General features: G+C 44.6%; 4 protein-coding genes across 20 annotated transcripts in view; all 4 read right to left on the reverse strand.

Moving 5' to 3' along the window:
• The window catches only part of LOC118371272 (regulating synaptic membrane exocytosis protein 3-like), a 90,082-nt gene extending 84,435 nt beyond the window's left edge, over window positions 1-5,647 (reverse strand). For 6 of the 17 annotated variants that reach the window (XM_052503252.1, XM_052503237.1, XM_052503235.1 and 3 more), the window contains exon 1: window positions 4,952-5,646. In XM_052503252.1, the coding sequence (XP_052359212.1) occupies window positions 4,952-5,121 (170 nt within the window). In that variant the 5' untranslated portion in view covers window positions 5,122-5,646. Of the gene's footprint in view, window positions 1-4,951 lie in introns of all 17 variants that reach the window. The other 11 variants (XM_052503242.1, XM_052503251.1, XM_052503236.1 and 8 more) reach the window with 3 other exon arrangements.
• A 1,224-nt stretch (window positions 5,648-6,871) lies between these two features.
• On the reverse strand, window positions 6,872-10,419 carry LOC118371267 (uncharacterized). The gene is made up of 3 exons (XM_035756649.2): window positions 9,391-10,419; window positions 7,899-8,924; window positions 6,872-7,762 (listed from the first exon to the last, which is right to left on the reverse strand). The coding sequence occupies exons 1-3, from the start codon at window positions 9,596-9,598 to the stop codon at window positions 7,758-7,760; spliced, it is 1,239 nt and encodes a 412-aa protein (XP_035612542.2). The 5' UTR covers window positions 9,599-10,419; the 3' UTR covers window positions 6,872-7,757.
• A 358-nt stretch (window positions 10,420-10,777) lies between these two features.
• Window positions 10,778-18,683, reverse strand: LOC118371268 (stromal membrane-associated protein 1-like). Its single transcript, XM_035756650.2, has 10 exons — window positions 18,404-18,683; window positions 17,760-17,893; window positions 17,422-17,507; window positions 17,159-17,234; window positions 16,666-16,734; window positions 15,446-15,521; window positions 14,894-15,021; window positions 14,368-14,593; window positions 11,955-12,316; window positions 10,778-11,675 (listed from the first exon to the last, which is right to left on the reverse strand). The coding sequence occupies exons 1-10, from the start codon at window positions 18,519-18,521 to the stop codon at window positions 11,541-11,543; spliced, it is 1,410 nt and encodes a 469-aa protein (XP_035612543.1). The 5' UTR covers window positions 18,522-18,683; the 3' UTR covers window positions 10,778-11,540.
• Window positions 18,684-18,964: 281 nt separating this feature from the next.
• LOC118371269 (centromere protein K-like) lies at window positions 18,965-27,392 on the reverse strand. The gene is made up of 11 exons (XM_035756651.2): window positions 27,246-27,392; window positions 26,662-26,694; window positions 26,420-26,557; window positions 26,259-26,315; window positions 26,084-26,147; window positions 25,914-25,960; window positions 20,623-20,705; window positions 20,433-20,531; window positions 20,064-20,199; window positions 19,814-19,867; window positions 18,965-19,526 (listed from the first exon to the last, which is right to left on the reverse strand). Exons 1-11 carry the CDS (start codon window positions 27,246-27,248, stop codon window positions 19,371-19,373), a joined length of 870 nt encoding a protein of 289 aa, XP_035612544.1. The 5' UTR covers window positions 27,249-27,392; the 3' UTR covers window positions 18,965-19,370.
• Window positions 27,393-27,414: the final 22 nt, after the last annotated feature.

The raw sequence follows: 27,414 nt of genomic DNA on the forward strand, positions 1-27,414 counted from the left end.
AAGGCAGAAACAGGAGACCTACATAAGTCAGGAAGAGTTCAGAGTTCATCACCAAGGACACATCCTCCCTCCTCACCATTCCCTCCAGTCGTGAGAATTAAACCACACAGAGGAATCTCCACGCTCATTCTCTCCATTTCCGCTATCTCTTTCCCCTCTCCTCCCCTCCTGCGCTCTCTGCCCCATTCATTCTCTCTCTTTCTCTCTCTCTTTCCCCTCTCCTCCCCTCCCGCGCTCTCTGCCCCATTCATTCCCTCTCTTTCTCTCTCTCTTTCCCCTCTCCTCCCCTCCTGCGCTCTCTGCCCCATTCATTCCCTCTCTTTCTCTCTCTCTTTCCCCTCTCCTCCCCTCCCGCGCTCTCTGCCCCATTCATTCCCTCTCTTTCTCTCTCTCTTTCCCCTCTCCTCCCCTCCCGCGCTCTCTCCCCCATTCATTCCTTCCTTCTCTCTCTCTCTTTCCCCTCTCCTCCCCCCTCTCTCTCTCTGTCTCTCTGTGTGTGTGTGTGTGTGTGTGTGTGTGTGTGTGTGTGTGTGTGTGTGTGTGTGTGTGTGTGTGTGTGTGCGCGTGCGTGTGCGTGCGTGCGTGCGTGCGTGCGTGTGCGCGTGCGTGCGTGCGTGTCGGTGTCTGTCGGTGTATGCCAGTCAGAAGCTGACAAAAGCCAAATATTCCCAGAGAGGACATAGCCAACCCCCAGCAGCCCCCGGGGTGCACCACCAGGTCTGACACCCGCTCCACGTCAACATCAACCACCGACCCTGTCTGTCAATCAATAATCACATCACAGGCCTCCCAGCTCTGCAACTGACACAGCTGTGGATACACACATAGTGTGCTTGTGTGTTAGGTGGTTGGGACGGTGTACACAGAGCATGTGCATGTTTGAGAGACTTGTACATGTATGCGAATGTGTATTTATGTGTATTTGCAAGTGACTGTCTCCTACACAACAGCCTTCACGTCATAGTAGCCTCAACATAGAGGGGGAAATAACTGGATCTTCCAGACCTCCATTCCCATCTCCTCCCTACAACCTCCATACTAACTTCAGCTACACGTCTTGCCCTTGTATACCTATCTAACAGTGACCTATGGCTGGCTGGTGATGTGGTGCCTGCATGGCCTTCTGATGCACTCTGTGCTCTGGGGGCCCTCTGGAGCCCTGTGAAGCAGAGATTGGCAACGTGTGTGTGTGTGTGTGTGTGTGTGTGTGTGTGTGTGTGTGTGTGTGTGTGTGTGTGTGTGTGTGTGTGTGTGTGTGTGTGTGTGTGTGTGTGTGTGTGTGTGTGTGTGTGTGTGTGTGTGTGTGTGTGTGTGTGTGTGTGTGTGTGTGTACACTCGCGCTCTCCTAGGTATCCCTCTAATCCTAAACCCTACAAATCCTTCCATCCACTATACTCTAGGCTTCCTCTCTTCCGCCATCTTTGATGATGAGGGCTCTTCCTCTCTCTCTCCATCTCTCTCCCTCTGCTTCATACACCCCTCTAAGAAACTCTACAACCTCTGTTAGCTCATTAATATTTGAAAGGGGTTTCTATATTTACTATATGGTAACCACAAATGCTCTAAGGGGGCGATTTCCTGTTTAGTTAGCGGGTGTTGTTTCACCACATTGGGGCGGTAGCTATCTGCTAAATGCTAAATGCTGTAAATTCTTTGAGCATGCCAGTTCAGTGTTCAGTTCAGTCCTGCTTATTAGCATGTTAGAATGGTGCTCAGCACTCCTACTACACTCCTACTACACTCTCAACCATGTCTATAGTGTCCAGTAATATCATCTCTCTTAAGCCACGTGTCCAACACCCTGATTCAGAGGACAGTAATGGTCTTGCACGTCAACATGGTGTGAAGTTGCTCATTTCACACCTTCTTTGAAATCTTTTACAGAGGACAGGATCGAGAAAGTCAATAGACCACGTCATCTTTCTTCACCTGCTGCATCTGCTGCAACAACACCTACAGAGATGAGTCATACAGATGCATTAGTACCAGTATTAAGAGCAGAAGCTCCAGGTGCTCTGTTCCCACAGGCTGACCTAAGGGGTCATCATTAGTCCAGGATGAGGCCTCTGGGCTGGGCAACAGACCTGGACACACTGGCCTCTCCCATGACGGAGGTGGTGAGATACAGGAACCTATCAGTTTATCACCAGCTGCTTAGCTCCCAGGTACCATAAGAACACCTGGGTCATATTCATTAGTGCCCACCGTATCAAAACGTTTTGCAACGGGAAACAAACATGATCATTTCTTATTGGGCAAGATCAGGTAATCCCTCCCCGTTTGAGTCTGTTTTCTTCCTCTTGGTGTCTAATGAATACCACCCAGAACAGTCAGGAGGGCCTGTGTGGCCATGTTATATCATTGTCACGACAGACTAGCTTGATATCATCTATCGCACGTGTAATAATCATGTGCTACATTGTTCATTGTTCATCGGAAACGTTCACTGAGCTGAAGTGAATGGGGAAAGTCATTTGTTGGATGGCCGCATGCCAAGAACGTGGGACCATAGGCCTAATGCTTGCCCTGTCTATTCAAAAGACCCTGATCACAATGCCATACTACTAGACTGTATTAGAAGTTAAATGCTCAATGGAAATACATGAGTTTAGCAATGATGTGCAACAACCCACTGGGAACACACTGGTTGTATCAATGTTGCAACTTTCACTGAGGACGGGGACATGTCCCTCCCCCCACATTCTGAAAGTTTTATCAATGGAATGTGATGCAAAACAGGGTGTACTTCAGGACCATGTGGACACCTCCGAGCAGTCTGGTAGGCTGTTTTGAGTGTTTATCCGACTGGATAAAAAAATATATATAATTAAAATTTGCGCCCCTGATGCACAGGAAGAATGGGAATGCCTGCAGAATCCATGGAAAGTTCACATACAGCCCCAGTCTTTCTCTCTCTCTCTCTCTGTCTCTCTGTCACACACACACACACACTCTCTCTATTCCCTATTCTCCCATATGCCATAAACATTCCGGACACAAGGCTATTATGATTTCTATACCATTTCCCTTGGAAGCACTGAACCACCACATACAGACCTTAACTTGAGAGCCGCCAACACATGACAGCTTCTCATAATCAAAGGTTATATTATAGTGTGCAACTGTGCACACAAAGCCACAGCAACAGCAGAGCAACTGGCCATGACCTTAGGGTGTGCATGGATCATCATATAAATGATTGGCTAAATGATGAGGGCATTATTTACAGAAGCTGTGGAGGGCTCAAGCCTCATGGAACATTAAATACATCACTTCCTGTCCTGAGGCACGAGATAGCTCCAGCCCTGGCTCCCCCAGACTTCAACCAGGAAATGAAACAGTGCAATGCAATTGCAGCAAACAAGGATGTCATAAAGCACTTTGAATAGCCTAGATATCTTACATAGTGTATTGCTGTTGGAAAATCGACTTGATTGAGCCTTCGGTGAGGATGAGCAGAGTGAATATTTGTGGCACAGCATGAGTCACGTAGTGCACTATGGATGTTCCCTATTACCGCACGGTCTCGTTAAGATGGTCTTATGCAAAATGATTTAAGCGACGTTCATTCACCTCATTGCATTGTGTTGGGAACCGATCGTTGGGAAAACCAAAGAATAACCAATACATCCGTTCACGGGAGAAGGAACACAGAATATATATTTAGGCCAACGGTGGAATAGAGCTGAACACGAGAGGCGCACGGTACAATCACGCTGCATACACGTTTTCCGAATAGAATAGGCCAAATAACTGATTCATTCGATATCAGTTGAATTGATACACTGGTTTGAGGCGTTTTAAATCCAGATATTGGCTATAACTGGTCGAGCTTCAATTCCCCCTATCATGCTTAGCTCGAATGCCCGGCCTTACATCACATGGTGAGATTTCCAACCAGTGCAACCACACCCACTCTCTCATCGCCGAGGGTAGGGGGAAAATGGCACCACACCGGTGTAACACGATTGTCGGGCATAAAATACGAATGATTTGTGCTAGGCTCGCAATGAAGCATCATTGGAGTTTTAATGTCACCATCGTCTTGTTGGGCAACGACGGTATCATAAACAGCAACAGGTGCCATAAACAGCAACAGTTCGATATCTGGCACAACGTTGACGTTTTGTTAAGGACAGCTCCCAAGCCTTGCCAGCCACCAAGCTGCTTCGGTAAGGTTGTATACGCGGCCGTGTCAAAGCAACAAAACAAAAAAAAATAGAGGAGGAAGATAAGGAAAGATGCAGGGAGGGAGGGGGGCACGCAGTCCTGTGGTATGATTCATCCAGTGCTCCCCCACTGGTACACCCCGTCTCCCCTCCTCGGCCACCCGCGCGAGGCTACACCTGTATCTCGTTTGACCCGATTTCCCCGTCCTTATCAATGACCATCTCCATCACCATCGTCTGTCACGGAGAGGATACCTTGATTAGCTATTCACCTCGTAGGCTATGTCCACAATTTCAATTATATAGTCTACACCTGACGTTCCCTATGGGGGCTTTGGAGAAGAGCGCATAGCCTACAATGGATTTGAGAAAAGCTAAAGCATTGACAGGCCTATAAACTGTGATCCACCCCCATGAATAGTCGAATCCCAAAACGAACCCCAATATCCAACCTGGCGTGAATTATTCATACAGTGGCAAGCAAGGGAACACCGTTAGCGTGGGCTATAACATCTGTAGGCTATACGGAAATTACAGCCCAGTATTAGGGAACAATAGGGGATGTAACGAGTTGTGATGGTTGAACTGGTGTGAAATGTGACCACAATGGTAAACGACAGGCGTATTGGTAACATACTGGGACTAATTGTTGGCGGATGGCCGCTCGTGCGTCTGCCTTCTGGACACATTCACCTCGCTCGTGAATGGGGGTGTTGCGTTTGCGAGTGGTGCGTTCGGGGTTCCACCGACCACGGTTCAGGGAAAGGAAATGTAGCCCTTACTTTAACACGGCTTCCTCTTTCTCCTCTTCCTCCTTCTGCCGATCCATCACGGCCATGATTATTTTCCTCTCCTCCTCGGTGAGATGGCTGAGGTCCGGCAGTTCGGGGACGGTCGGCGGCGCAGTGGGTGGGCGAGGGCCGCCCTGGGGCCCCACGGAGGCGGACGACATCTTTTCCACCAGCAGCACCCTTCCTTGGCTTGCTACTGTCGTTTCGACTGACTGAATCCCTGCTGCTTAGCGTTGCGAGCCACACCTCACGACATCGTCCACGGGTAGAGCAGCAGCTCTGGTGAATAGGGCAAGCCGCCGCTGCTCATGGTTGTTGCAGGCACCCACGTTTGTGCTTTTGTTTCTCGTCCTCCTCGGCTTTTTTTCTCCACCTCCTCACTCTCAAGTCTCTCGCTTCTTCCCCCCACCCCCGCCGGCCCGCCTCTCCCCTCCACCACCGCCGGTTTTACGGGAAGCCCATCTCCACGCCAAGAGACAAGCAAAGCCGAGGGACCCTCTGGATGGATTGGCTTTGAGCTGTGATGCCCTCGCGCCACCGGACACGGGCTCGGTGATGTTGGACCGTGGTAAAGTTAGGCGGAGTCTGTGTGTTGCCTTCCTCTCTCTCTCCCCCTCGCTCTCTCTCTCTCTCAGTGCTGCCACCGCCTCGGCACTGCTAATGTTGCTGCCACTGACAGGGAGATGGAACAGTCAATGGGAATGCAGCCCCCTAGAGCTCGCATCTTCCTTCCTTATGGTTGTGCACGCGCTTTTACGAATTTGAGAATGGGTTTCTCTCTCTCTCGCCTCATGCAAGAACAACACTTTTTCCAACCTCACTTATTTCAGGAGTTACGCCACCCTGGCTGGCACCACACACACACACACACACACACACACACACACACACACACACACACACACACACACACACACACACACACACACACACACACACAAACGCACACCTGCCTGCAAATATAAACCGAAAATAGTGCGCGTTCCCGTCGTTATAGCTCCAACATTAATTGACCGTTAAGGCTTCTGTGAAATATTGATCTACAGGAAAGGGTCAACTGGGTTCTGTCTGAGAGTTCAACAGTCCTGGACTTAACGACGTTCAGTTTGATTCCTGAAAGTTGCGTCAGAGATGCAAATGACAATCACTCTTACCAGCTATATTTCAAACCATTTTCAACATAACATATAGCTGGATGAACATACAGTGTGTATCGGTATAGTCGAATGACATATTTGATTGTTAATCAAAAAGGATCAGTACAATGGACATCCTGCAATGCGTTTCTCAGTCACGATAAAGGAAAAACATTTCAGCACCACGGACAGAGACATTTACGCACAACTCATAAGTATCATAATTGCAACAGTTTTATATCAGCTAATGCTTGTTTTTACTATCTATCCATTCACTTCATTGTCGAGCCCTTGTCTTTTGAAATATATTAAACCAAAATGCACATAAACATAAAATGCACATACAATTTACATAAACGTCAATGAACTGAAGTCAAAACCCCTACGCAAAACCACTAATTAATTGTAGCTCAAGTTGTTGCTGTCGAGTATCAGTTCTAATGGTCGGCTATTCATCTGTTTGTATTCAAACCCAGACCCAAACACTGGCATCGGTTCCTTTCCAATGACGTAATGTTACGGGTCTCGAGTCGGAGTCCATCCACCAGATGGCAATGCCACCGACCGAGTTCGTTCGATTACGTCACCGAGGAAGTGACTGTACTGTATTGACGTCAACTATCAGTGGTGCAGAATTCTGTCATAATTTAGGTCGTGACTACTACCAGTCTGAACTGGATATTTTTAGCCTCTTGCTGTAACCTAAATCATGGAGATGGATATTGGTTTCAGGTTTCATTCTCATAACATTGTTTTGTAGAAGAGCCCTCAGAAATGGAATGGAATGGTGCATTTAATTGAGAACAGGGTTGGTGTTTGTTGGTGGTGGTTTGAAAAATGAGGGGAAACATAAACTACAGCCTTGTCATATCATCTGTTATATATATTCATCTGGCAATAGCTCACAAAGAACAAACGGAAAACACACTTGCATGACATGGACACCTTGGCTACATTAAGCCTGTGGTTAAACTCCTACACACGTGGGTTATTTCATGGTGCATCAATGTGGTGTAATAGATTTCAATACCATGAGTCAGTCATGTCTAAGGAGACAACTACATTGTAAACCTCATAACAGAATCATAACCTAGGGTACAATCATATGATGGAAATCCTCAGTAGCCAGAGACAATCCATGTCCAATTATCATACTTATTCACCGGTATAAATCTCCCACAGGAAATCCTAATATGGGAATATCCCCATATCCAACAGCTGATAAAAGCATCATTATGAGGGGAAGCATTATAATTGTGCTTACAACTCCATCTTGAGGCCCTGAGCGAGAATGCCTGTTATTCTCCAGGAAAATGTGGATATAACTGATCTCATTAGCAACAACGTCTTTGCCTCGGTTGTCTCAATTTGAAGTTAACCAGTGATTTATTGACAAGTAGTTGAACTACGAAACCCCTTCCCTTTTCAATGACAGTGATCCCAATGGAAGACAAAGCACAATCAAATGCAATGACAAAAGGTTTAGTGAAGATAAAACAGGTGGGGTGGGGGAAAGGGATTTGGGGATGAAGACAAAGTGGGATAAAACATAGGAACACCATTGTGGGTGCCTGCATCAGTGATCTCCCTGTGTAGTGTTGTGGTGGCAGGTGAGGCTGCTCACATCCTTGTTGATTTCGTCCTCTTTCTTGGAAGCCACTTTAGCCTGAAAAAAACACAAAAGGTAGAAAATCTAGAAAACCTATTTCACAGACAGCCATTATCACTGGATATCAGTATCAAAATAGTTGATAAATTATTATATTAAGTACAAAATGGACTAAGAGTGTATGAGTTCGTACTTTGATGCTTCTTGTTCTTCCCCCTGAGAGCTCTCCAGACAAATGAGAATAATCTACACCTCTTCTTCTTGGCAGCCGCAGTTGAGATGTCGTTGACATCAGTAGTAGAAGTAGACATTTTCTCGGCAGATTGCTCCAGGCTTGTAGGACTAGCATCAACTTCATGTAAAGCAACAAGGCAACTCTTGGTTGAAACCATAGAAATAGTGATGGTAAGTCTACTTCTCTTGGTTGAGACATCGCCCACGTGGATCTCAGGTTGGTTGGAGTCTCTCAGTGTGGAGTCATTATCCTGAGACACTAGGACTGCAGCAGACTGGATCAGGTCATTCTCCACGATGGAAACACTGGTGGACAGAACCTGAGACACTAGGACTGCAGCAGACTGGATCAGGTCATTCTCCACAATGGAAACACTGGTGGACAGAACTTGAGACACTAGGCCTGCATCAGACTGGATCAGGTTGTCTTCCTCGATGGCAACACTGGTGGACAGAACCTGAGACACTAGGCCTGCAGCAGACTGGATCAGGTCATTCTCCACAACGGTAACACTGGTAGACAGAACCTGAGACACTAGGCCTGCAGCAGACTGGATCAGGTCATTCTCCACGATGGCAACACTGGTAGACAGAACCTGAGACACTAGGACTGCAGCAGACTGGAGCAGGTCATTTTCCACGATGGCAACACTGGTGGACAGAACCTGAGACACTAGGCCTGCAGCAGACTGGATCAGGTTGTCTTCCTCGATGGAAACACTGGTGGACAGAACCTGAGGAGTCTGCAGGAGTGTCAGTGGCTCCCACTCATCCAGGAAGAAGCTCTCGACAGAAGGGAAGCTTCTTCCTCTCAGAGCTGGGGGAATGTAGGGGGTGTACCCAACAGTCCAGAGCAGAGCGCTGTTGATGGCAGTCGCGTCGTGGTACTTGTCACCAAGTACCTCTGCAAAGCTCTGAACAATGTTCTGACTCTCTGACTCTGGACCTTCAAGGGTGTTGAGTTGGGTCACCATTGAGATCCACCCTGAAAGAAACACCAACACAGCACAAGGTAAACAAAATAGTTTTTTTGCATTTTAAGGAAGGGATATTCTCCTTTTCACTCATGGAAAATAATGTGTGCCTTCCAATAATATCTCCAATTTCCTTAAAGTGTGCACTCATTCACTACTTCCCAGACATCTTAAAACGTTGGATTGGTGGTGGCATGGGCTAGTGAGATTTTCAACCATATTTATTATACCAGTCATTTCCCTTCAATTCAGTGAAGTGAACAAGTGCGCACTTTGGGAGGATGGAGAGATAATTGGGACATTATGTAACATAATTTACAGCTTTAAATATTCATTTTGCATGGTTACCATTCTTGGTAACTAACAACAAAAGCCTATACAGCCATCTTCTCCTATGTTGTATTATATTTCCTTTTCATAAGAATTAAATAAATTCATATTTGAGTTTTAAGACTGAAATAATTGAATTGTTCTTACCTGAGTTAACGTTGTTGTCCTTAAAAGAACAATCTCCGTCTTCAGGGAGAATGAATGAAAAGCTCGCCATAATGCTGTCTCTCTCGCTAATGCTGTATCTCTCGTTGTTTTCGATCAAGAACTGAAGATTTATTGAGAGTTCTGGACATATCTCTTGGGTTCTGGAGTTCCATGTGAAGCGTCGGCATTGTGACCCTCCCGGTCGCATAGAAATGGGATTCTTTATGTCCCATATCTGCAGAATGCCATTATGCAGGGTTTAGAATGGATTTCGGTAACACTTTATTTGGATAGTCCCAAATAGATGGTTTGTAGATGTTCAATAACGGTCAACATTTCAACTAACTACCGCTATCCACTAACCCTAAGCCATGCCCTTATCATAACCCTTGCCCTAAACGTAACTCTTACACGAATTCTAAGCGAACCATAACCTTAGCAAGCAGTTATTATCAACAGATCGTTGGTCGAAAGTATGCCTGGCTGTAAATCATTTATTTGGAACTAAACAAATAAAGTGTGACCTGGAACTCTATTTCTGTTTAATAATAGTACATTTATTTTAGATAGCGCTTTTCATTAAAGATCATCTCAAATACTATTTAAAAACAAAACAAATGTAGCTGGTCTTGACTTCGGGTACGATCTTCCACAGCTGACTGTGTTAAGGCAGTTCAGAAAGTTAGTAGTAGCGGGGGGAGCTTCGATGGTAGAGGGAGGGAGAAGCGTCAGTCGGAAAGGCGGGCCCGGAGCTCTTCATCGGGCACCTTCGCCGTATCCTCCTCCTTCTCATGATGGTAATCAACAACCGAAGGTGTGGCGATTACCAAAATGTTACGACGTCGTCCTCAAATACTTGTAATTGATTGCAGAATATCGAGTAAGCTTGGGTCAACACCCTCACACTTTATGCACTCAAAAGAGATCATGCTAAAAACCACGTCCCGCGTATTTCCTCGCTTGGGAATTCGTATTTTCTTCCTAGCTCTCCAGTTCACTGCTTCCTCATTCATTTAAACTTTTTTGTTGTTGTAAATTTTAGTACAATTAGTCAAATATATATATATTTTACCATGTTGCACCATCAACCAAATTCGATTAAATATTTAGCCTACTTAAAAAGGGAGCTTTTGGCTCTCCGTGTCTGTATTCCCTCTTATGTGATACTGTAGTGGTGTATTTAACCTGCCAGCTCTGCAAAGGATGGTTAAAGAATGATACCACCCTGACAATTGCATGTCTTGTCTACCCCGGAAAAATAAATACAATAATAAATACATGGGGGAGTAGACATGTTTTAAATGCTAACTTCTGTCCCTTCTTCGGTGTTCTGGTAGAAGTGACATTGAATGCTGTTAATGGCAAAATCTAGAACTCAGAAGACACATTGGTTTATCATACTTTATTTTGTAGGGGAACCACAGGTAGTTTAAAATGTTATACAGAGCTGTACATAGGAGAGCAGTATTCACAGAAATTATAGCCATGTCTTCTCCCAAAGTTTAAATACTATTCTTTAATTCTCTATAATAATTTTTATAATGATACAATAAAAGCTTGTGTAACTGGTCCTGCAGATTTTTCGATATGTTGTCGATGATGTTGTTGTATTTGTTTACGTTGTTGTGGTTGTCGTTTTTTTTCCCTCCAAAAAAGGAAAATGAAAAGAGTTATGATATCCACAACATGTAACAGGCACTGACTGCCAGCCTGCGTATGATGGTGTATGAGCACTCCCAATTTACTCACAAAAGAGAGACGGAAAGAGAGCACGATGGATAGAAAGAGACAGAAAGAGAGAGATGTGCCCCGTTTGAATACTTGCAGAAATGCTTCCTTCCTTCCTTGAAGTAATCACTGATCTGATTGGGTCAGTCAGACTAATAAGACGGTCACCTTGCTTTCACCTGTCCAATCACCAATGGATCTGTGATTACCTGAAGGAAACAAGGAAACAAGGCTGCATCTCTTCAGTATGCGAACAGCCAGATAAGCTCGATGTTGGAGAGTGGTCAGTATCAATTGGAGAACGGGCATCAGTTCATAGTAAGGTTACTGGGGGGGTTGGATGTTGGATTTCGGACCCCCTGGTTGCAATCTCCTCTGCTGCTGCTCTGACCCCCAATCCCTAACCTTTGACCTCCGGGGGGTCACTTCCAGAGCTGGTTGCTGAGGGTCTGACCGGAGGGTGCCGCGGCCCAGCCTCCCATGGTGGAGGCAGGCTGACCGAAGGCCATGGCCCCCCCGGCACCATTCAGACTCATCCCTGACATCTGCTGGTTCATCTGGGGAAGACAGTAGGAGAGATGAATAGTAAGGTGTCAGGGAAACACAATATTGTCTAATACTAAAACAAACCCAAGCCCTGACTACAATGCATTTATATAGATCTGAGAACATTTGATAGTTAGGTAATGTTACCATATTGCCATACCTAAGTTACCTCACAAAGACACTTGATATTGTATTCTTATAAAACCATCTTATACTTCAAATGCAAAGTTTACTCCAAGGGGAAAATCCCCAATATGCCAAATAACATGACATCAAAAGAACTAACATACCTGTCCCATGTTCCAGTGGCCCTGCTGCCCAGGCTGGACGGCATACATCCCCTGCATGCCCTGAGCGGGCACCATACCCGCGGGCATTCCCCCCTGTGGTACCCCCATCATCCTCGGAGCCATGCCAACCATCCCGGCCGCAGGCGCTTGTCCCATGAAACCATTGGGCATCGTCATGCCAACCATCATGCCTGTGTTGGGTCCCATCATGGCAGCTCCATTCTGAGCCATCATGGCACCCATGACGGTGGTGGGGGGCATGCCTGTGCCCATGCCAGGGAAGGCCTGGTAGCCAGCAGGGACCTGCTGCTGGGGGATGCCTACTGGAAACTGCATCTGGGCGGGGTTCATGTATATACCAGCTGGAAGGGAGAAGTACAGGAGAAATACTGAGAACAGTTTGAGTTTCTTTCAAAATATAATTTTCTGTTAACATTTGACTGCTTGCCATAGATATACTAAAGTGACTGAACAACTTGGTTGGTGACTTGTTACTTTAGAAGTGTTTGGTATTTAACAGCATGCATTTATATAGCCCAGAGCCAGTTGGAGACCATTTCTAACCTCTGTGTTATTGGTTGGTGTGTGTGTGTGTGCATGCACTTGTGTGTCATGACTCTCCTGGTCAAGGATCAAAGGTCTCAGACCACAGGAGGAGAGGGGGGCTGGGCCAGTTATGACACCTCACGCCAATCGTAAATCTTATGCAGCAGAGAACCCTCCCCTGCTCTTCAGCACCAACCAAAGAAATGCCTTTGTTCTCTAGAATATTTTTGCCGCTAAAACTATAACACCCCAAAAAATGAATATTGGAACAATATTTCTAAGATAGGAATGTTAAGACTGGTCAGTGGGGATCTAAAAAATAATCATGTCATATGCTTTTCATTTTGTGATGTTTTTAAAAACTGTATCAACCAAATACTGTACCTTAGGAAGGAAACCCTCTTTTGGCTGTTAAGTTTCCATCCAATATGATGTTAATACAATATGATGAACATTGAAACTATTTTTGTTAAGATATGAATGTGATTTTGATTTTCATGTCCGTTGCACATTGATTAAGCCACACCCCGAATGAGGTCAGACAAATGTGTCAGTGTGATGGAAATGCCCTTTCCAACCAGTGATTAAAAGGACTCGCTAAGAATTAACATATTCACACCAGCAGATGTGAATCATGAGCTAAACATTACAAATGGCTGGAAACTCAAACTCAACAAGAGATGAAGATAAACTCACTAGACCAAAACATTGACAGTCTGCAGCTGTGCATGTAAAGGGATCTAGATCTGACTATCTACCCGAGAAAGGAAGGAGAGGATCCCATCTCAGACGGTAATTGGGCATCTGAAGAACAGTTCAGAAGAAACACTCCACTCCAAGCCAGGACAACTAAGAAGGATATTGTAATCTCTGGTGGACAATCAGAGCCTTACACCCATCAAACCATTCCCCATAGAAGGATTGATTGATTTCAACAGAGAGACAACAAACAAAGACATCTAACTTACATGTAAATACATTGCATTTCTTACCCAAATGGGCAGCAGTTGGTGTACAAGGTATAGGATTAATGTGAGAACAGTCCTAGAATGTAGCCACAATGAATGTCCTTTTCTCTATCCCTCCCTTTCCCCACCCCCTCTCCATTGTGTAACAAGCCATCATATTTTGTCAGTCCACTAGAGACTTTTGTCTCATGTAAATGTGTATTCTGTGTTATTATTTAGCTAGTTAGTAAATCAAAATTGAAATCAATTTGTGTAGAACTGAATAATCAGAAAGGGCTGGGGATCTTGCAGATTCAAGAAGTCTGCAATGTTCAGAATGAGACTCATATGAGGTAATGATGAATAAATTACGTATCAATATATCTTATATATTTCTTCTAGAGTTTAAATCGGGAGATGGTAACTCATTAGACAACTTCTTCCGTGGTGCCCCAAATTCCTTATGAGCTAATTGTTACATGGTTAATTTAATTTAGCAACAACGATAAATAACATTCATCACATTAATCAAAGTAAACATCACGATGTGCACACATGCCCACTTATGTATGACAAGGCTCTACAGTGCAACCACTTTACTCGCGTATGCGGCAAAATATTTTGTTGTACCACCTGGAATTTTTATTTAGGAGCACAAGTGCTGATGATAATGATTGAAATTATTACTTCACTGTACTGCAGCCCTGGAGTGCCATGGTGAATACACTGAGTGCAGATTCATAACCGTCATTCTTGCACCATTATTACAAAGAAAACGTCTTGTTACCTCAAATATTTGTCATTGTGCTCCTAAATTTCGAGTGCTCCTACACATGCTCCTTGTAAAAAAGGTCAGTGTAGAGCCCTGCATGAGTGTACATAGTGTGCATGTGTAGGCTTGTGTTTGTATATCTCCTTACCAGGCGGGGCCTGCTGGTGCTGGGGCATCTGAGGCATACTGGTGTTCCCATACAGGGACAAGATGGAGTCCTTGGAGAGGGGTTTCTTGGCCCCGGTGTCCTCCCCCTTAATGCCCCCTCCACCACCAGCCTCACTGAACAGGTCCAGGTTTCCCTGGGCAGAGCCAGAGGATGGGGTTGTTGCTGGGGGTTGTGTTGGGGTGCTGGCTGGGGTACTGGAGCCTGCCTGGAAGAAGGAAGCAAAAACTGTAAGAACGACGTAAGAAAAGTCGCTAACACTATTCAGTGTGTTGAGTCTCTTGCTCTTCAAACGTCTCTCACGCTAGCATGCATTGGCCTGCATGGATGTGTGTGAGACAAATTACTCACTGCATTGAGAGCACAATGCTCTGGGCCATCGTTCAGATGTAGGTGTACAGGTAATATATGTGCATGTAAATATAGAAGTTCAGTATGCGTCTTTAAGTTTGTGGAGCTGGGTGTCCATAGGGACCAGGGAAGTGGTGAGGTCATCAGATTGTGTTACCTGAGAGAACTGAGCAGCAGCATTAGATGAGGGGAGGGGGTTGGACACCATGGGGCCAAAGATATCCAAGTCGCTGCTTGCTGTGCTAGCAGCACTACCGTTGTTAGCAGGGGCAGGTGTTGGTGCATCTAGAGAGATGGGGGAGACAGAGAGAGCAACATAGAAGGGTTAAAAACAGATGTGTAAAACAGGTTCTACAGGGGAGGAAAAAAACATACTTAAGATGAATGTGTGTATTGTTCAAGACTCAGCATTTCTGAATAACTGACTGGTTTAGTACATTTGAGTCATTTAGCAGACGCTCTTATCCAGAGCGACATACAGGAGCAATTAGGGTTAAGTGCCTTGCTCAAGGGCACAGCGACAAATTTCACCTAGTTAGCTCTTAACTGCTAGGCTTCCACCCAGGGTCATATCCGTCAAGGCAAAGCAGGGTCATATTCAATAGGCACAAAATGAAAGAAAACAGGCTGAAACCAGGAAGGACTATCAGAACTTGTCCAATAAGAAACTCTCATTTTCATTTTGGAAAACGGACTGGTTTAATCTTACCAAGGCCAAGTAGGTTGACGGGAGGTTCTGCTGTCTTCACAGGACTGGCTTTAGGGGCATGGCGGGTCTCTTCACTCTTCAGGAGTTGAGTCCAAGAGAAAAGGCAAAATGATTGTGAAAAAATAATAATGTAGTCTTGGAAGTAATAATGAAGTTGATGTGTTAAGCGTCTTCCAGACTAATGGCTAAATATGCAGGGCTTCGGTTGAGCATAGGTTTAGTTCATAATGAAAGCAAAGATCCTGATGAGGTATACTTCAGATAAGACAAGCAAAGGATATTTGAAACCCTCAGCAGTCAAGCCCTCTTAGAGGTCAAAGGTTAGGTGCATCCTCAGCATTGGGTTACTTAACCACATTCAATGCTTTGTCTCGGAACCAACATGCCGGGAGCTCGACGCCCAGCATTCTAACCCTAAACCCAAAGATGGTCTATTTTTCACCAATGTATAAACACGTCAAAGTAACTACACAGTGAGACGCACCACAACAAATCAGTTTGCTGGACATGGTGACCATAAACATTCGTAAATTGATGATTAGTTGTATTAAGTACTGGTATAATGTCAGACCTGCTAACTAATGTTTTTCATACAGTTTGCCATACTAGACTGTTAAAGGGCAATTCCACCACTTTTCAACCTCATTCATTATCTCCAGCACAATACCAGTATCAACATGTGAAAACCATGCATTTCTTCTTTTGGTAGAAAAAAAAATCATGAAGCTCAAAAGTTCTACCCGATGACATCATCAAAAGTTAAAACATTTAAAAAACAAACACTAGGAGATTGCTGATATGGGGAGCAAGAACATACCCTCCCCTCTGGCAAAAAAAATAATAAATACATCAGTTTTTCTTGATTTTAAGTCCTACCCTGTAATAATACAGGGAAACAATTTGATATTTTTTAACCACAGATCATAAAACGTGCCGTTTTCACATATGTAGACAATGGTATGTTGCTGAAAAAATGAATAGGGGTTTGAAAAGCGGTGGAATTGCCCTATAAGTCTGCTCCCATTAAACCTGACCGCTATAGCATGGAGTGTCATGATGAGTGGAATTGTTGTAAACAAAATACACATAATTCTGACTGCAAAGCTCAAAAGAGACAAACAGGGTGTACAGTGTGATTGACGAAAAAGGAATATGGGTTGGGTTGAGACAGAAATCTTATATAAGGAATCTATAGATGTATCCATTCAAAACCACCGTACTTTGGCATTGTATGACAGCTTGGTTCCTCTATCAGTTTCCTTCTCTCGCTTGCTCTCCTTGTCTTTTGGCTGTAGAGGAACATCATGAGAGGAAATTAGAAGAATCAATGGAGGAAGAGAGATAAAGGCCTAATCTCATTTGAATTATGTTCCAAATTGTTAGGCCATATAACACAATAAAACAGTACCACAAACACCTGTGGAAATACATGCTAGCAGATAGCCTGTCATTGCGCTAATGCTAGTTAGCATTAGCTAGTGAAACTACCTCTAACTTCCTTCATACTGGACCCAGAGACATACAAATGTTATGCAAGAGTTCATCTGACTTTAGGGAAGTACATAATGGGCCTCATTGCCATAACTCCAAAGTATCCCTTTAACCTAACACATAACAAGCAACACTTTGGAGAGTCTACATACAAATAAGACAACACATTCTAGTACTATGCGCAAACCAGCTTGAGTGTGGTGTCAGAGGTGAGATACATACGCTGTGTCCATTGGTCACATTTTTGCTGTAGTATTTCTTCTTCTCATACTTGTCCCTGATGAAGAACTCCACTGCTCTGGGGTCAGGGGTTAAAGGAAAAAAAATGTAGCAATATTATAAAGGGGCAAGTACGTGTGTTACGGGAAGCTTTTTGGGAACCGCGGTGTGTGTGTGAGAGAGTGAGAGAGAGTGAGTGCGAGAGAGACTGTGCGTGTGCGTGTGTGTGTGTGTGTGTGTGTGTGTGTGTGTGGTTGTAAGGATACTGGTCTGTCTGAGGCCTTCTGTAGTTGTCTGGAAGGTTGGCCTCATAAAGCTGCCTGGACTTGGAGTTGCCCATATCTACTATGCTCTGTTAGAGAAGAGAAGGAGAGATGGGGGGAAAGAGGGTGGGAGAAAGAGAGAAAGAGCACAGAGATAAAGGGGGGTGGAGGGTGGATAGTGAAACAGCAGGGGGGACATGATAAGTATGGGTTAAAAAGTCAACTTTGTATTCAGCCAGTAGGATATACAAGAAAGAGAGGTGTATGTGTCAATAAATATAGGTCAATACATGACATTTCTAATTTATGAATATTATAAATCCTGGACATTGGCCAATTACCTGTATTTGTGCTGCTGTCCATTGGTCCAGGTTGACAGATTTGACCCGTGATATGTGGACCCCAAGGTTCCTGTGGATGCCAGCACATCGGATACAGATAAACACTCCCAGGTTCCATGATGCCCACCTTGGACCTGGCAGGCAGAGACAGGGTCGTACTCATTAGTGCACCGGTTTCAGTCTGTTCTCTTCCGTTAGGTGTCTAATGAACACAGCCCAGGTAACGGAAGATTCACTTATCAAAACCTGTCTGTACCGGTGGTGCAGGTGTCACAATAGGACTTCCGATTGGCAGGTCTTCCCTGTGCATTCTTTTAGAGTGACATGTTATGACATTTAGGGATAGTTTCCCCAGTGGTGACTTCCATGGTGCAGGGGTGTCGAAACTTGCATTTCCTTGTATGACTGAAGTTTGGTTCAAGGTGTGGTGGGAGACAAAATGCTACCTAGCATAGCTAAGCTAGCCTAGTAGCTACCAGATAAATGCTAAAGAGGAAGGAAGGTGTCAGCAGACTAGCTGCTACTTACAGTTAGCATAGTCAGCTCAACAACTCAGTCGGAGTCTGGCTAGACGAATAACTGAAACGGTTATATAAGATCAAATGACACAATTTAACGAAGTTGACATTGTTTTATATAGTTACCTTTCGCCTCACAATCGGCGCAGTATTTGTTGTCGTCCTCTCTCAGCATTTTGGACAGAATGGCCTGATGCTGCTCGTTGAGTTTCAGGGCCTTCTCTCTCTCTGATCGGGTTGTCATCTTTGCTGATCTGTTTGTTCTTTCAATAAAACTGTTCTCTACCGTGAATTTTTTTAACGTTATGATTTAAGACCATAATCAGACAAATGAACGCCTTCGAGAGAAGTGTAAAAACACCCGGAACCGAAATTTGTTCTCCGCCCACAAGAATGCACGAACTCGGGGGAGGCGGGTGAACATACCTAAACGGCTCTCGGGATTGGATGATGGAATGACGTGGCCTGGTGACGCATGTCGGGGTTTCTTGACAATTAAAAAAAAACATGTTTCAATGTTTAAAATGTTGTTGGTACAGATTACCCGTCCTTGGGAATTTCTGTATTTACAAAAATATTATACAAGTTCTTATGTACTGCTGTGAATCAAGTACTGATGTATCATGATGTTTTCTGTTCTTCAGTTTAGAACAAAGTGCTACAGTGAATAACTAATGTCTGTATATTTTGTTGATTTTTCCTTTTATTAAGAACAAATCTGGCATACATTGATACATGGAAATATATACATAACAATGTAAGGTTTCACTGAAGTATGCAAATTGTGTTCCAGTAGCCAGAGAGAGCAACATAAATATCTATGTAACATGTTTAAAAAAACATTAAAAAAGGTTAACCTATTGTGAAACATACAGGAAATAACACGATAAACCAGTGACCCATCAAGCCACTATCGCAATACATACTCATGATATTACCATACAACTAGCCTGGTGCCAGACCTGATTGTACTGTATAACCAACGCTTATGATCGATGGCATGACAATGAGACGGCAAGACAGCACAAACATCTGGGACCAGGCTGCTATACACGCTGACAAAACTAGAACAAAGATGTCTGACCAGTTACTGTTAATAAAAGGTTTCCAGGCGGATCTTGAAACAGTCCTCTGGGTGTCTCTGTGCAATGCCGTGGCGCAGCAGCATCTCTGTGTACGGGGGCCAGAACGTCTCGTCTATCGATACGTAGGGATCGTGAGGCGTCTCCAGAGCCGTGTTCATCAGCAGCTGCACATTTTAACAATGGAAGATAAGGTTTAAGGTTATTACTTATGTTGTTCAATTGGAGCAAGTGGTGAGTAGGGATGTTATGTCATTTGTTGTTCTGTGATCAAGTTGATCTACATTACAAAGATGTGAGGGTAATGTAAGTGTAAAATATAGTCATAGGGTCATAAAAAGCTAGACTATAAAGCTGCTACTGGTTCAAGCAAGTAGTAATAAAGTAATACAAAATTGAACCAGAGCACCGGGTTGAATAATAAAACAAACAATGCATACGAACAGAGACTTACCTCCAGGACTTCATTGAGTGAAATTAGATTCTCATTCAGCTCTTGAGGAATGTTCTGAAAACAGAAACAAAAACGATACCATCTAGGCTGGTCCCAGATCTGTTTGTGCTCTCTTGCCCAACACATAAAAAGTTAGCTACACAGCACAAACAGATCTGAGACCAAGCTAGATGCAACTGTTAAAAAACAATGTGTGACCATTGAGGAACCCCTTCATCAGAGCCACATAATACATCACTAAGACTCCCACCTTTTCCTTCTTGTCAGCGTTGGTCTCCTGTGTAGGAAGTGGGAAGTGTTCCGCCAGTACGTCTGCCAGGGTCTCCATCAGTCTGTTCTGGTAATCCTTCATCTTCTGGATCTTCTTCTTGGTGTCCTGCAACACACTGAACAGCAGCAGCAATACTTCCATATTAAACTCAGGATAGTTGTCAATGTGTTGGTTTGTGTGTCATTTTCTATTATTCAGGATTATATTCATAGGCAGGAAACCGAAGAAAACGCTCCAAAACAGGGAGGTAAAATCTGTTCAATAAAAAAAAAAATGTTTTTGTTTAGCCTTGTAAAAATGTCATTTACAGTGTGCCCGAACAAACGTGACCCAGTTGTTGTACCTTACCTGTGTTCTGATGACCTTTCGTTTTCCAGTCGCTGTTTGACCACAAGTTCAGTGCCTGCCCTCAACACTTCCTTCTTTTCCTCCAACCACTTCTGTTCACTGAAACAGGAACACAGATGTATACTGTCAAATCTACTGTCTCCATTCAAAGGGTTGGAGATTTAGAATAACAATCACATTCAAAGAAAACCTTTTTAAAGTCTCTCTCAGTGTGTCTCTCTTGGCTTGAGAGCAAGAGAGGACCAACTCCAGTTGTGAATTCAGCTTCTGTAACTGTGGAAGTAGGAAAGAAAAGTAAAAAAAATTACTTTTCATAAGCATAAGGCTCTGTATAACTATAAAATAGCTGATATCTGAAATGTGTACAGAACCAGTCAAAAGTTGACACCGACTGATTCAAGGGTTCTTCTTTATTTTACTATTTTCTACATTGTAGAATAATAGTGAAGGCATCAGAACTATGAAATAGCACATGTGGAATCATGTGGTAACCAAAAAAGGAATCATGCAGTAACCAAAAAAAAAGAGTGGTAAACAAATCAAAATATATTTTAATATTTGAGATTCTTCAAAGTAGCCACCCTTCTTCGCCTTAATGACAGCTTTGCACACTTTTGGCATTCTCTCAAAAAGCTTCATGAGGTAGTCACCTAGAATGCATTTCAATTAACAGGTGTGGCTTGTTAAAAAGTTATTTTTTTTCTTCATGCATTTGAAGAACATGGCTGAGGTTTTACATTATCCCAATCAATTGTGCTATTTTGTTAGTTTTTTTGCGTTTTGTGTAAATGACTTTGTACATAATGTTGCTGCTACCGTCTCTTATAACCGAAAATAACTTCTGGACATCAGAACAGCAATTACTCACCGCAGACTGGGGACTCACCGCGGACGAGTCCGACGAGAAGCATATACTGCTTCACTGGAGCAGGCCCAGATCCCTGTAATTTGCTTGAAGAAAAGACACAGGAAAAGGGGCCACAGATCGGGCAGCCTTCTGAGAATCAGTAGGTGAGCGAGTAAACTTCCACTGCCATCCGTTCTTTTTGCATGCAATCATTGGACAAATAAAATTGATGACCTACGATTAAGATTATCCTACCAACGGGAGATTAACTTTAATATCTTATGCTTAACCGAGATGTGGCTGAACGATGATACAGATAATATAGAGCTGGCGAGATTTTCCATGCACCAGCAGAACAGAGAAGCTACGTCTGGTAAGACTAGGGGTGGGGGCGTGTCTATTCGTCAACAACAGCTGGTGCGCGAAGTCTAATATTAAAGAAGTCGCGAGGTATTGCTCGCGAGGTAGAGTACCTTATGATAAGCTGTAGACCACACTATCTACCAAGAGAGTTCTCATCTATATTATTCGTAGACGTCTATTTACCACCACCTAACGAAGATGGCACTAAGACCGCTCTCAACCAACTATGGCCATAAGAGAAGAAAATCCTCACCAAGAAGCGGCGCTCCTAGTGGCCGGGGACTTTAATGCAGTCAAACTTAAATCAGTTTCACCAAATTTTTACCAGCATGTCACACATGTGCAACCAGAGAAACAAATTCCTAGATCACCTTTACTCCACACATGCAGAGATGCATACAAAGCTCTCCCCCACCCTCCATTTGGAAAATCTGACCATAATTCTATCCTCCTGATTCCTGCTTATAAGCAAAAACTAAAGCAGGAAGTACAGTGACTCGCTCAATAGGGATGTGGTCAAATGACACAGATGCAACATTAGAGGACTGTTTTGCTAGCACAGACTGGCATATGTTCCGTGATTCATCCAATGGCATTGGAGTACACCACCTCAGTCACTGGCTTCATCATTAAATGCATTGACTAAAGGCTAGAGCTGTCGCTTTCAAGGAGCAGGAGACTATCCGGACGCTTATAAGAAATCCTGCTATGCCCTCCGACGAACCATCAAACAAGCAAAGCGTCAATACAGGAGTAAGATGGCATATATTTATTATTTTTATTTATTATGCTCTCATGCATGTTCCAGCGTTACTTGCCTCTAAGCAAGCATAGAAGTTATTTAGAGTGTCTGGTAGGCTTGTGTCACTGGGCAGCTCTCGGCTGTGCTTCCCTTTTGTAGTCTAATTTTTTTATTTTACTAGGCAAGTCAGTTAAGAACAAATTCTTATTTTCAATGACGGCCTAGGAACAGTGGGTTAACTGCCTGTTCAGGGGCAGAACGACAGATTTGTACCTCGTCAGCTCGGGGATTTGAACTTGCAACCTTTCGGTTACTAGTCCAACGCTCTAACCACTAGGCTACCCTTGTTTGCAAGCCCTGCCACATCTGACAGGCGTCGGAGCCGATGTAGTACGATTCGATCTAAGTCCTGTATTGATGCTTTGCCTGTTTGATTGTTTGTCGGTGGGCATAGAGGGATTTCTTATAAGCTTCCAGGTTAGAGTCACACTTATTGAAAGCGGCAGCTCTACCCTTTAGCTCACTGCGAATGTTGCCTTCTGGTTGGGGTATGTACGTACAGTCACTGTGGGGACGACGTCCTCGAGGCACTTACATTTACATTACATTTAAGTCATTTAGCAGACGCTCTTATCCAGAGCGACTTACAAATTGGTGCATTCACCTTATGACATCCAATGGAACAGCCACTTTACAATAGTGCATCTAAATCTTTTAGGGGGGAGGATTACTTTATCCTATCCTAGGTATTCCTTAAAGAGGTGGGGTTTCAGGTGTCTCCGGAAGGTGGTGATTGACTCCGCTGTCCTGGCGTCGTGAGGGAGTGTGTTCCACCATTGGGGAGCCAGAGCAGCGAACAGTTTTGACTGGGCTGAGCGGGAACTGTACTTCCTCAGTGGTAGGGAGGCGAGCAGGCCAGAGGTGGATGAACGCAGTGCCCTTGTTTGGGTGTAGGGCCTGATCAGAGCCTGGAGGTACTGAGGTGCCGTTCCCCTCACAGCTCCGTAGGCAAGCACCATGGTCTTGTAGCGGATGCGAGCTTCAACTGGAAGCCAGTGGAGAGAGCGGAGGAGCGGGGTGACGTGAGAGAACTTGGGAAGGTTGAACACCAGACGGGCTGCGGCGTTCTGGATGAGTTGTAGGGGTTTAATGGCACAGGCAGGGAGCCCAGCCAACAGCGAGTTGCAGTAATCCAGACGGGAGATGACAAGTGCCTGGATTAGGACCTGCGCCGCTTCCTGTGTGAGGCAGGGTCGTACTCTGCGGATGTTGTAGAGCATGAACCTACAGGAACGGGCCACCGCCTTGATGTTAGTTGAGAACGACAGGGTGTTGTCCAGGATCACGCCAAGGTTCTTAGCGCTCTGGGAGGAGGACACAATGGAGTTGTCAACCGTGATGGCGAGATCATGGAACGGGCAGTCCTTCCCGGGAGGAAGAGCAGCTCCGTCTTGCCGAGGTTCAGCTTGAGGTGGTGATCCGTCATCCACACTGATATGGCTGCCAGACATGCAGAGATGCGATTCGCCACCTGGTCATCAGAAGGGGAAAGGAGAAGATTAATTGTGTGTCGTCTGCATAGCAATGATAGGAGAGACCATGTGAGGTTATGACAGAGCCAAGTGACTTGGTGTATAGCGAGAATAGGAGAGGGCCTAGAACAGAGCCCTGGGGACACCAGTGGTGAGAGTGCGTGGTGAGGAGACAGATTCTCGCCACGCCACCTGGTAGGAGCGACCTGTCAGGTAGGACGCAATCCAAGCGTGGGCCGCGCCGGAGATGCCCAACTCGGAGAGGGTGGAGAGGAGGATCTGATGGTTCACAGTATCGAAGGCAGCCGATAGGTCTAGAAGGATGAGAGCAGAGGAGAGAGTTAGCTTTAGCAGTGCGGAGCGCCTCCGTGATACAGAGAAGAGCAGTCTCAGTTGAATGACTAGTCTTGAAACCTGACTGATTTGGATCAAGAAGGTCATTCTGAGAGAGATAGCGGGAGAGCTGGCCAAGGACGGCACGTTCAAGAGTTTTGGAGAGAAAAGAAAGAAGGGATACTGGTCTGTAGTTGTTGACATCGGAGGGATCGTGTGTAGGTTTTTTCAGAAGGGTGCAACTCTCGCTCTCTTGAAGATGGAAGGGACGTAGCCAGCGGTCAGGGATGAGTTGATGAGCGAGGTGAGGTAAGGGAGAAGGTCTCCGGAAATGGTCTGGAGAAGAAGAGAGGAGGGGATAGGGTCGAGCGGGCAGGTTGTTGGGCGGCCGGCCGTCACAAGACGCGAGATTTCATCTGGAGAGAGAGGGGAGAAAGAGGTCAGAGCACAGGGTAGGGCAGTGTGAGCAGAACCAGCGGTGTCGTTTGACTTAGCAAACGAGGATCGGATGTCGTCGACCTTCTTTTCAAAATGGTTGACGAAGTCATCTGCAGAGAGGGAGGGGGGGAGGATTCAGGAGCGAGGAGAAGGTGGCAAGGAGCTTCCTAGGGTTAGAGGCAGATGCTTGGAATTTAGAGTGGTAGAAAGTGGCTTTAGCAGCAGAGACAGAGAAGGAAAATGTAGAGAGGAGGGAGCGAAAGGTTGCCAGGTCCGCAGGGAGAAAAGTTTTCCTCCATTTCCGCTCGGCTGCCCGGAGCCCTGTTCTGTGAGCTCGCAATGAGTCGTCGAGCCACGGAGGCGGGGAAGGAGGACCGAGCCGGCCTGGAAGATAGGGGACATAGAGAGTCAAAGGATGCAGAAAGGGAGGAGAGGAGGGTTGAGGAGGCAGAATCAGGAGATAGGTTGGAGCAGGTTTGAGCAGAGGGAAGAGATGATAGGATGGAAGAGGAGAGAGTAGCGGGGGAGAGAGAGCGAAGGTTGGGACGGCGCGATACCATCCGAGTAGGGGCAGTGTGGGAAGTGTTGGATGAGAGCGAGAGGGAAAAGGATACAAGGTAGTGGTCGGAGACTTGGAGGGGAGTTGCAATGAGGTTAGTGGAAGAACAGCATCTAGTAAAGATGAGGTCGACTTATTTCACTTATTGATAACTGATGTGGTGTACTTCTCAATACCATCGGAAGAATCCCGGAACATATTCCTGGAACATATTCCAGTCTGTGCTAGCAAAACAGAAGACCTGGCCTTCACAATCACCCGACCTCAATCCAATTGAGATGGTTTGGGATGAGTTGGACGGCAGCGTGAAGGAAAAGCAGCCAACAAGTGCTCAGCATATTTGGGAACTCATTCAAGACTGTCGGAAAAGAATTCCAGGTGACTACCTCATGAAGCTTGTTGAGAAAATGGCAAGTGTGCAATGCTGTCATCAAGGCAAAGGGTGGCTACTTTGAAGAATCTCAAATATAACATTTTTGATTTAACACTTTTTCATAGTTTTGATTTATTCACATTCTACGATGTAGAAAATATTAAAAAACAAAGAAAAGCACTTTAATGAATAGGTGTCCAAATTTGACTGGTACTGTATATTAAAAGGTAACTGCATAGAAATATTTTTACACAGAAATGGTGTAAATTTTCCAACATCTACATGTGAATTTACCTCCTCTGCTCCAACGACGAGTAACACCTCTGGATTTGTGGACAACACTATGGATAGAAAGTAAACCACATTCTGATGGTACATATCATGCTTATGTCTCAGTCATACAGTATAAGTACAATCAATTAGTTATAAAGGAATGATGTTCAGAGTAGAAACCAGACACTCACGTTCTGGCCGTCTTGTCTGCCACTGCTTCAGCTCAGCTGCTACAGCCGTCAATCTATTCACAGACTGTTGGACATAACAGATATGAAGCAGATAAGGCAAGATCATGTAAAAAGTTCATGCATCACCCATACTAATGGTTTCATTCAGCTATAGGGAAATAGGGACATCTCTCACCTGTTCTTGAGGGTTTTCATCAGAGTCAGGCTCTGCGAGAATGATCTCGTTCTGAAGCTGAAAAACAAGCAGAATGTAAAATTTTAACATTAACACAATAACATCACATCATCCAAAGTTGTCTGTGCAGGACCGAGCTGTCATCGTAAACAGATCAGTACCATCTCTAGCTGGGCAAACTGCTCTTCACACTCGTTAAACAGTTGTGCCTGTGCAGCTTCCGAGCACTCTGTGTAAAAAGGAATGGCAGGTGGTGCTGGAGTATCCTGGACTTCTGACTCTGTGTCCAGTGGCTGTTCCTGTGACAAAAATGTCAGAATTATTAAGACATGCATGTTGAATGGATAGCTTATTGTAATTTCAGTAAAGCTTACAAAGGCTCATATTTGGCTACCTTACTTACATTCTCCTGTTGCAACGTTACCTCATTCGAACTCTGAAAACAAGGAATTCACAATATTGTTATCAACAAGTCAACTACCGAGCTCTGGTCCACGCATTGCGTTGGATCTGCAGTCTATAGCGTGGACCAGTGAGTATGGCGGAACATTTTCAAAAGTCGTTTGAGTCATGTTTGGGGGATAATACACCAGGCGCATACAAAGAAATGTTCGTCAGCACTCTACCAACATCTTTACTTTGGTGAGTTAAGAAAATACATTGAAGTCAGATTAAGTTAGCTAGATTTGTAAACTAGCCAGCTTCCTCATCAATTCTAGTAAAAATGTCAGACAAAGTTTTTTTTTTTTACATAAAAGCAGGAAGTAACGTTACTCTTGGAAGAAACATTACAGTTCATAGCTAGCTACCAAAACCTCAAAAACAAGCAAACGAACGTCAGCTAGCTATCAAACGTTAGCAGTGAAACATATTAGCATATCCGACTAAAAACAAGTTAACGTTATATCATTAACGTCACAAATAGGAGAACATTCATCAATTGTAAACCGACTATTTTTCACTTTGTCAAACAACGTATCCACCTACCATATTTGAAATAGTTAGCTGGCTTATTTTCTTAAAACGTATAATATTTCACTATATCATACAGTCACAGATAAATGATATACAGATGTCAACTTCACGGCTAGTTCCTTTTCAAAATACCGCCAGTATTGATGACGTACGTATGGGCGGAAGTACTTCGTTTGAGAGC

Source organism: Oncorhynchus keta, unplaced genomic scaffold, assembly GCF_023373465.1.
Source record: "Oncorhynchus keta strain PuntledgeMale-10-30-2019 unplaced genomic scaffold, Oket_V2 Un_contig_1690_pilon_pilon, whole genome shotgun sequence".
Lineage (NCBI taxonomy): Eukaryota > Metazoa > Chordata > Actinopteri > Salmoniformes > Salmonidae > Oncorhynchus > Oncorhynchus keta.

What these genes read in the sequence shown, in the direction of transcription:
- LOC118371267 (XM_035756649.2), bottom strand. Translation starts at nt 9,598, where the DNA reads ATGCGACCGGGAGGGTCACAATGCCGACGCTTCACATGGAACTCCAGA. An exon ending in GGACAACAACGTTAACTCAG is followed by an intron (nt 8,925 to 9,390) that starts GTAAGAACAATT and finishes TGTTTCTTTCAG; the next exon opens with GGTGGATCTCAATGGTGACC.
- LOC118371268 (XM_035756650.2), bottom strand. Translation starts at nt 18,521, where the DNA reads ATGACAACCCGATCAGAGAGAGAGAAGGCCCTGAAACTCAACGAGCAG. An exon ending in GGACAGCAGCACAAATACAG is followed by an intron (nt 17,508 to 17,759) that starts GTAATTGGCCAA and finishes CTTCTCTAACAG; the next exon opens with AGCATAGTAGATATGGGCAA. An exon ending in AGCTGTCATACAATGCCAAA is followed by an intron (nt 15,522 to 16,665) that starts GTACGGTGGTTT and finishes CAACTCCTGAAG; the next exon opens with AGTGAAGAGACCCGCCATGC.
- LOC118371269 (XM_035756651.2), bottom strand. An exon ending in CTGAGAGAGACTTTAAAAAG is followed by an intron (nt 20,532 to 20,622) that starts GTTTTCTTTGAA and finishes TTCCTGTTTCAG; the next exon opens with TGAACAGAAGTGGTTGGAGG. An exon ending in GAAAGGTCATCAGAACACAG is followed by an intron (nt 20,200 to 20,432) that starts GTAAGGTACAAC and finishes GCTGCTGTTCAG; the next exon opens with TGTGTTGCAGGACACCAAGA.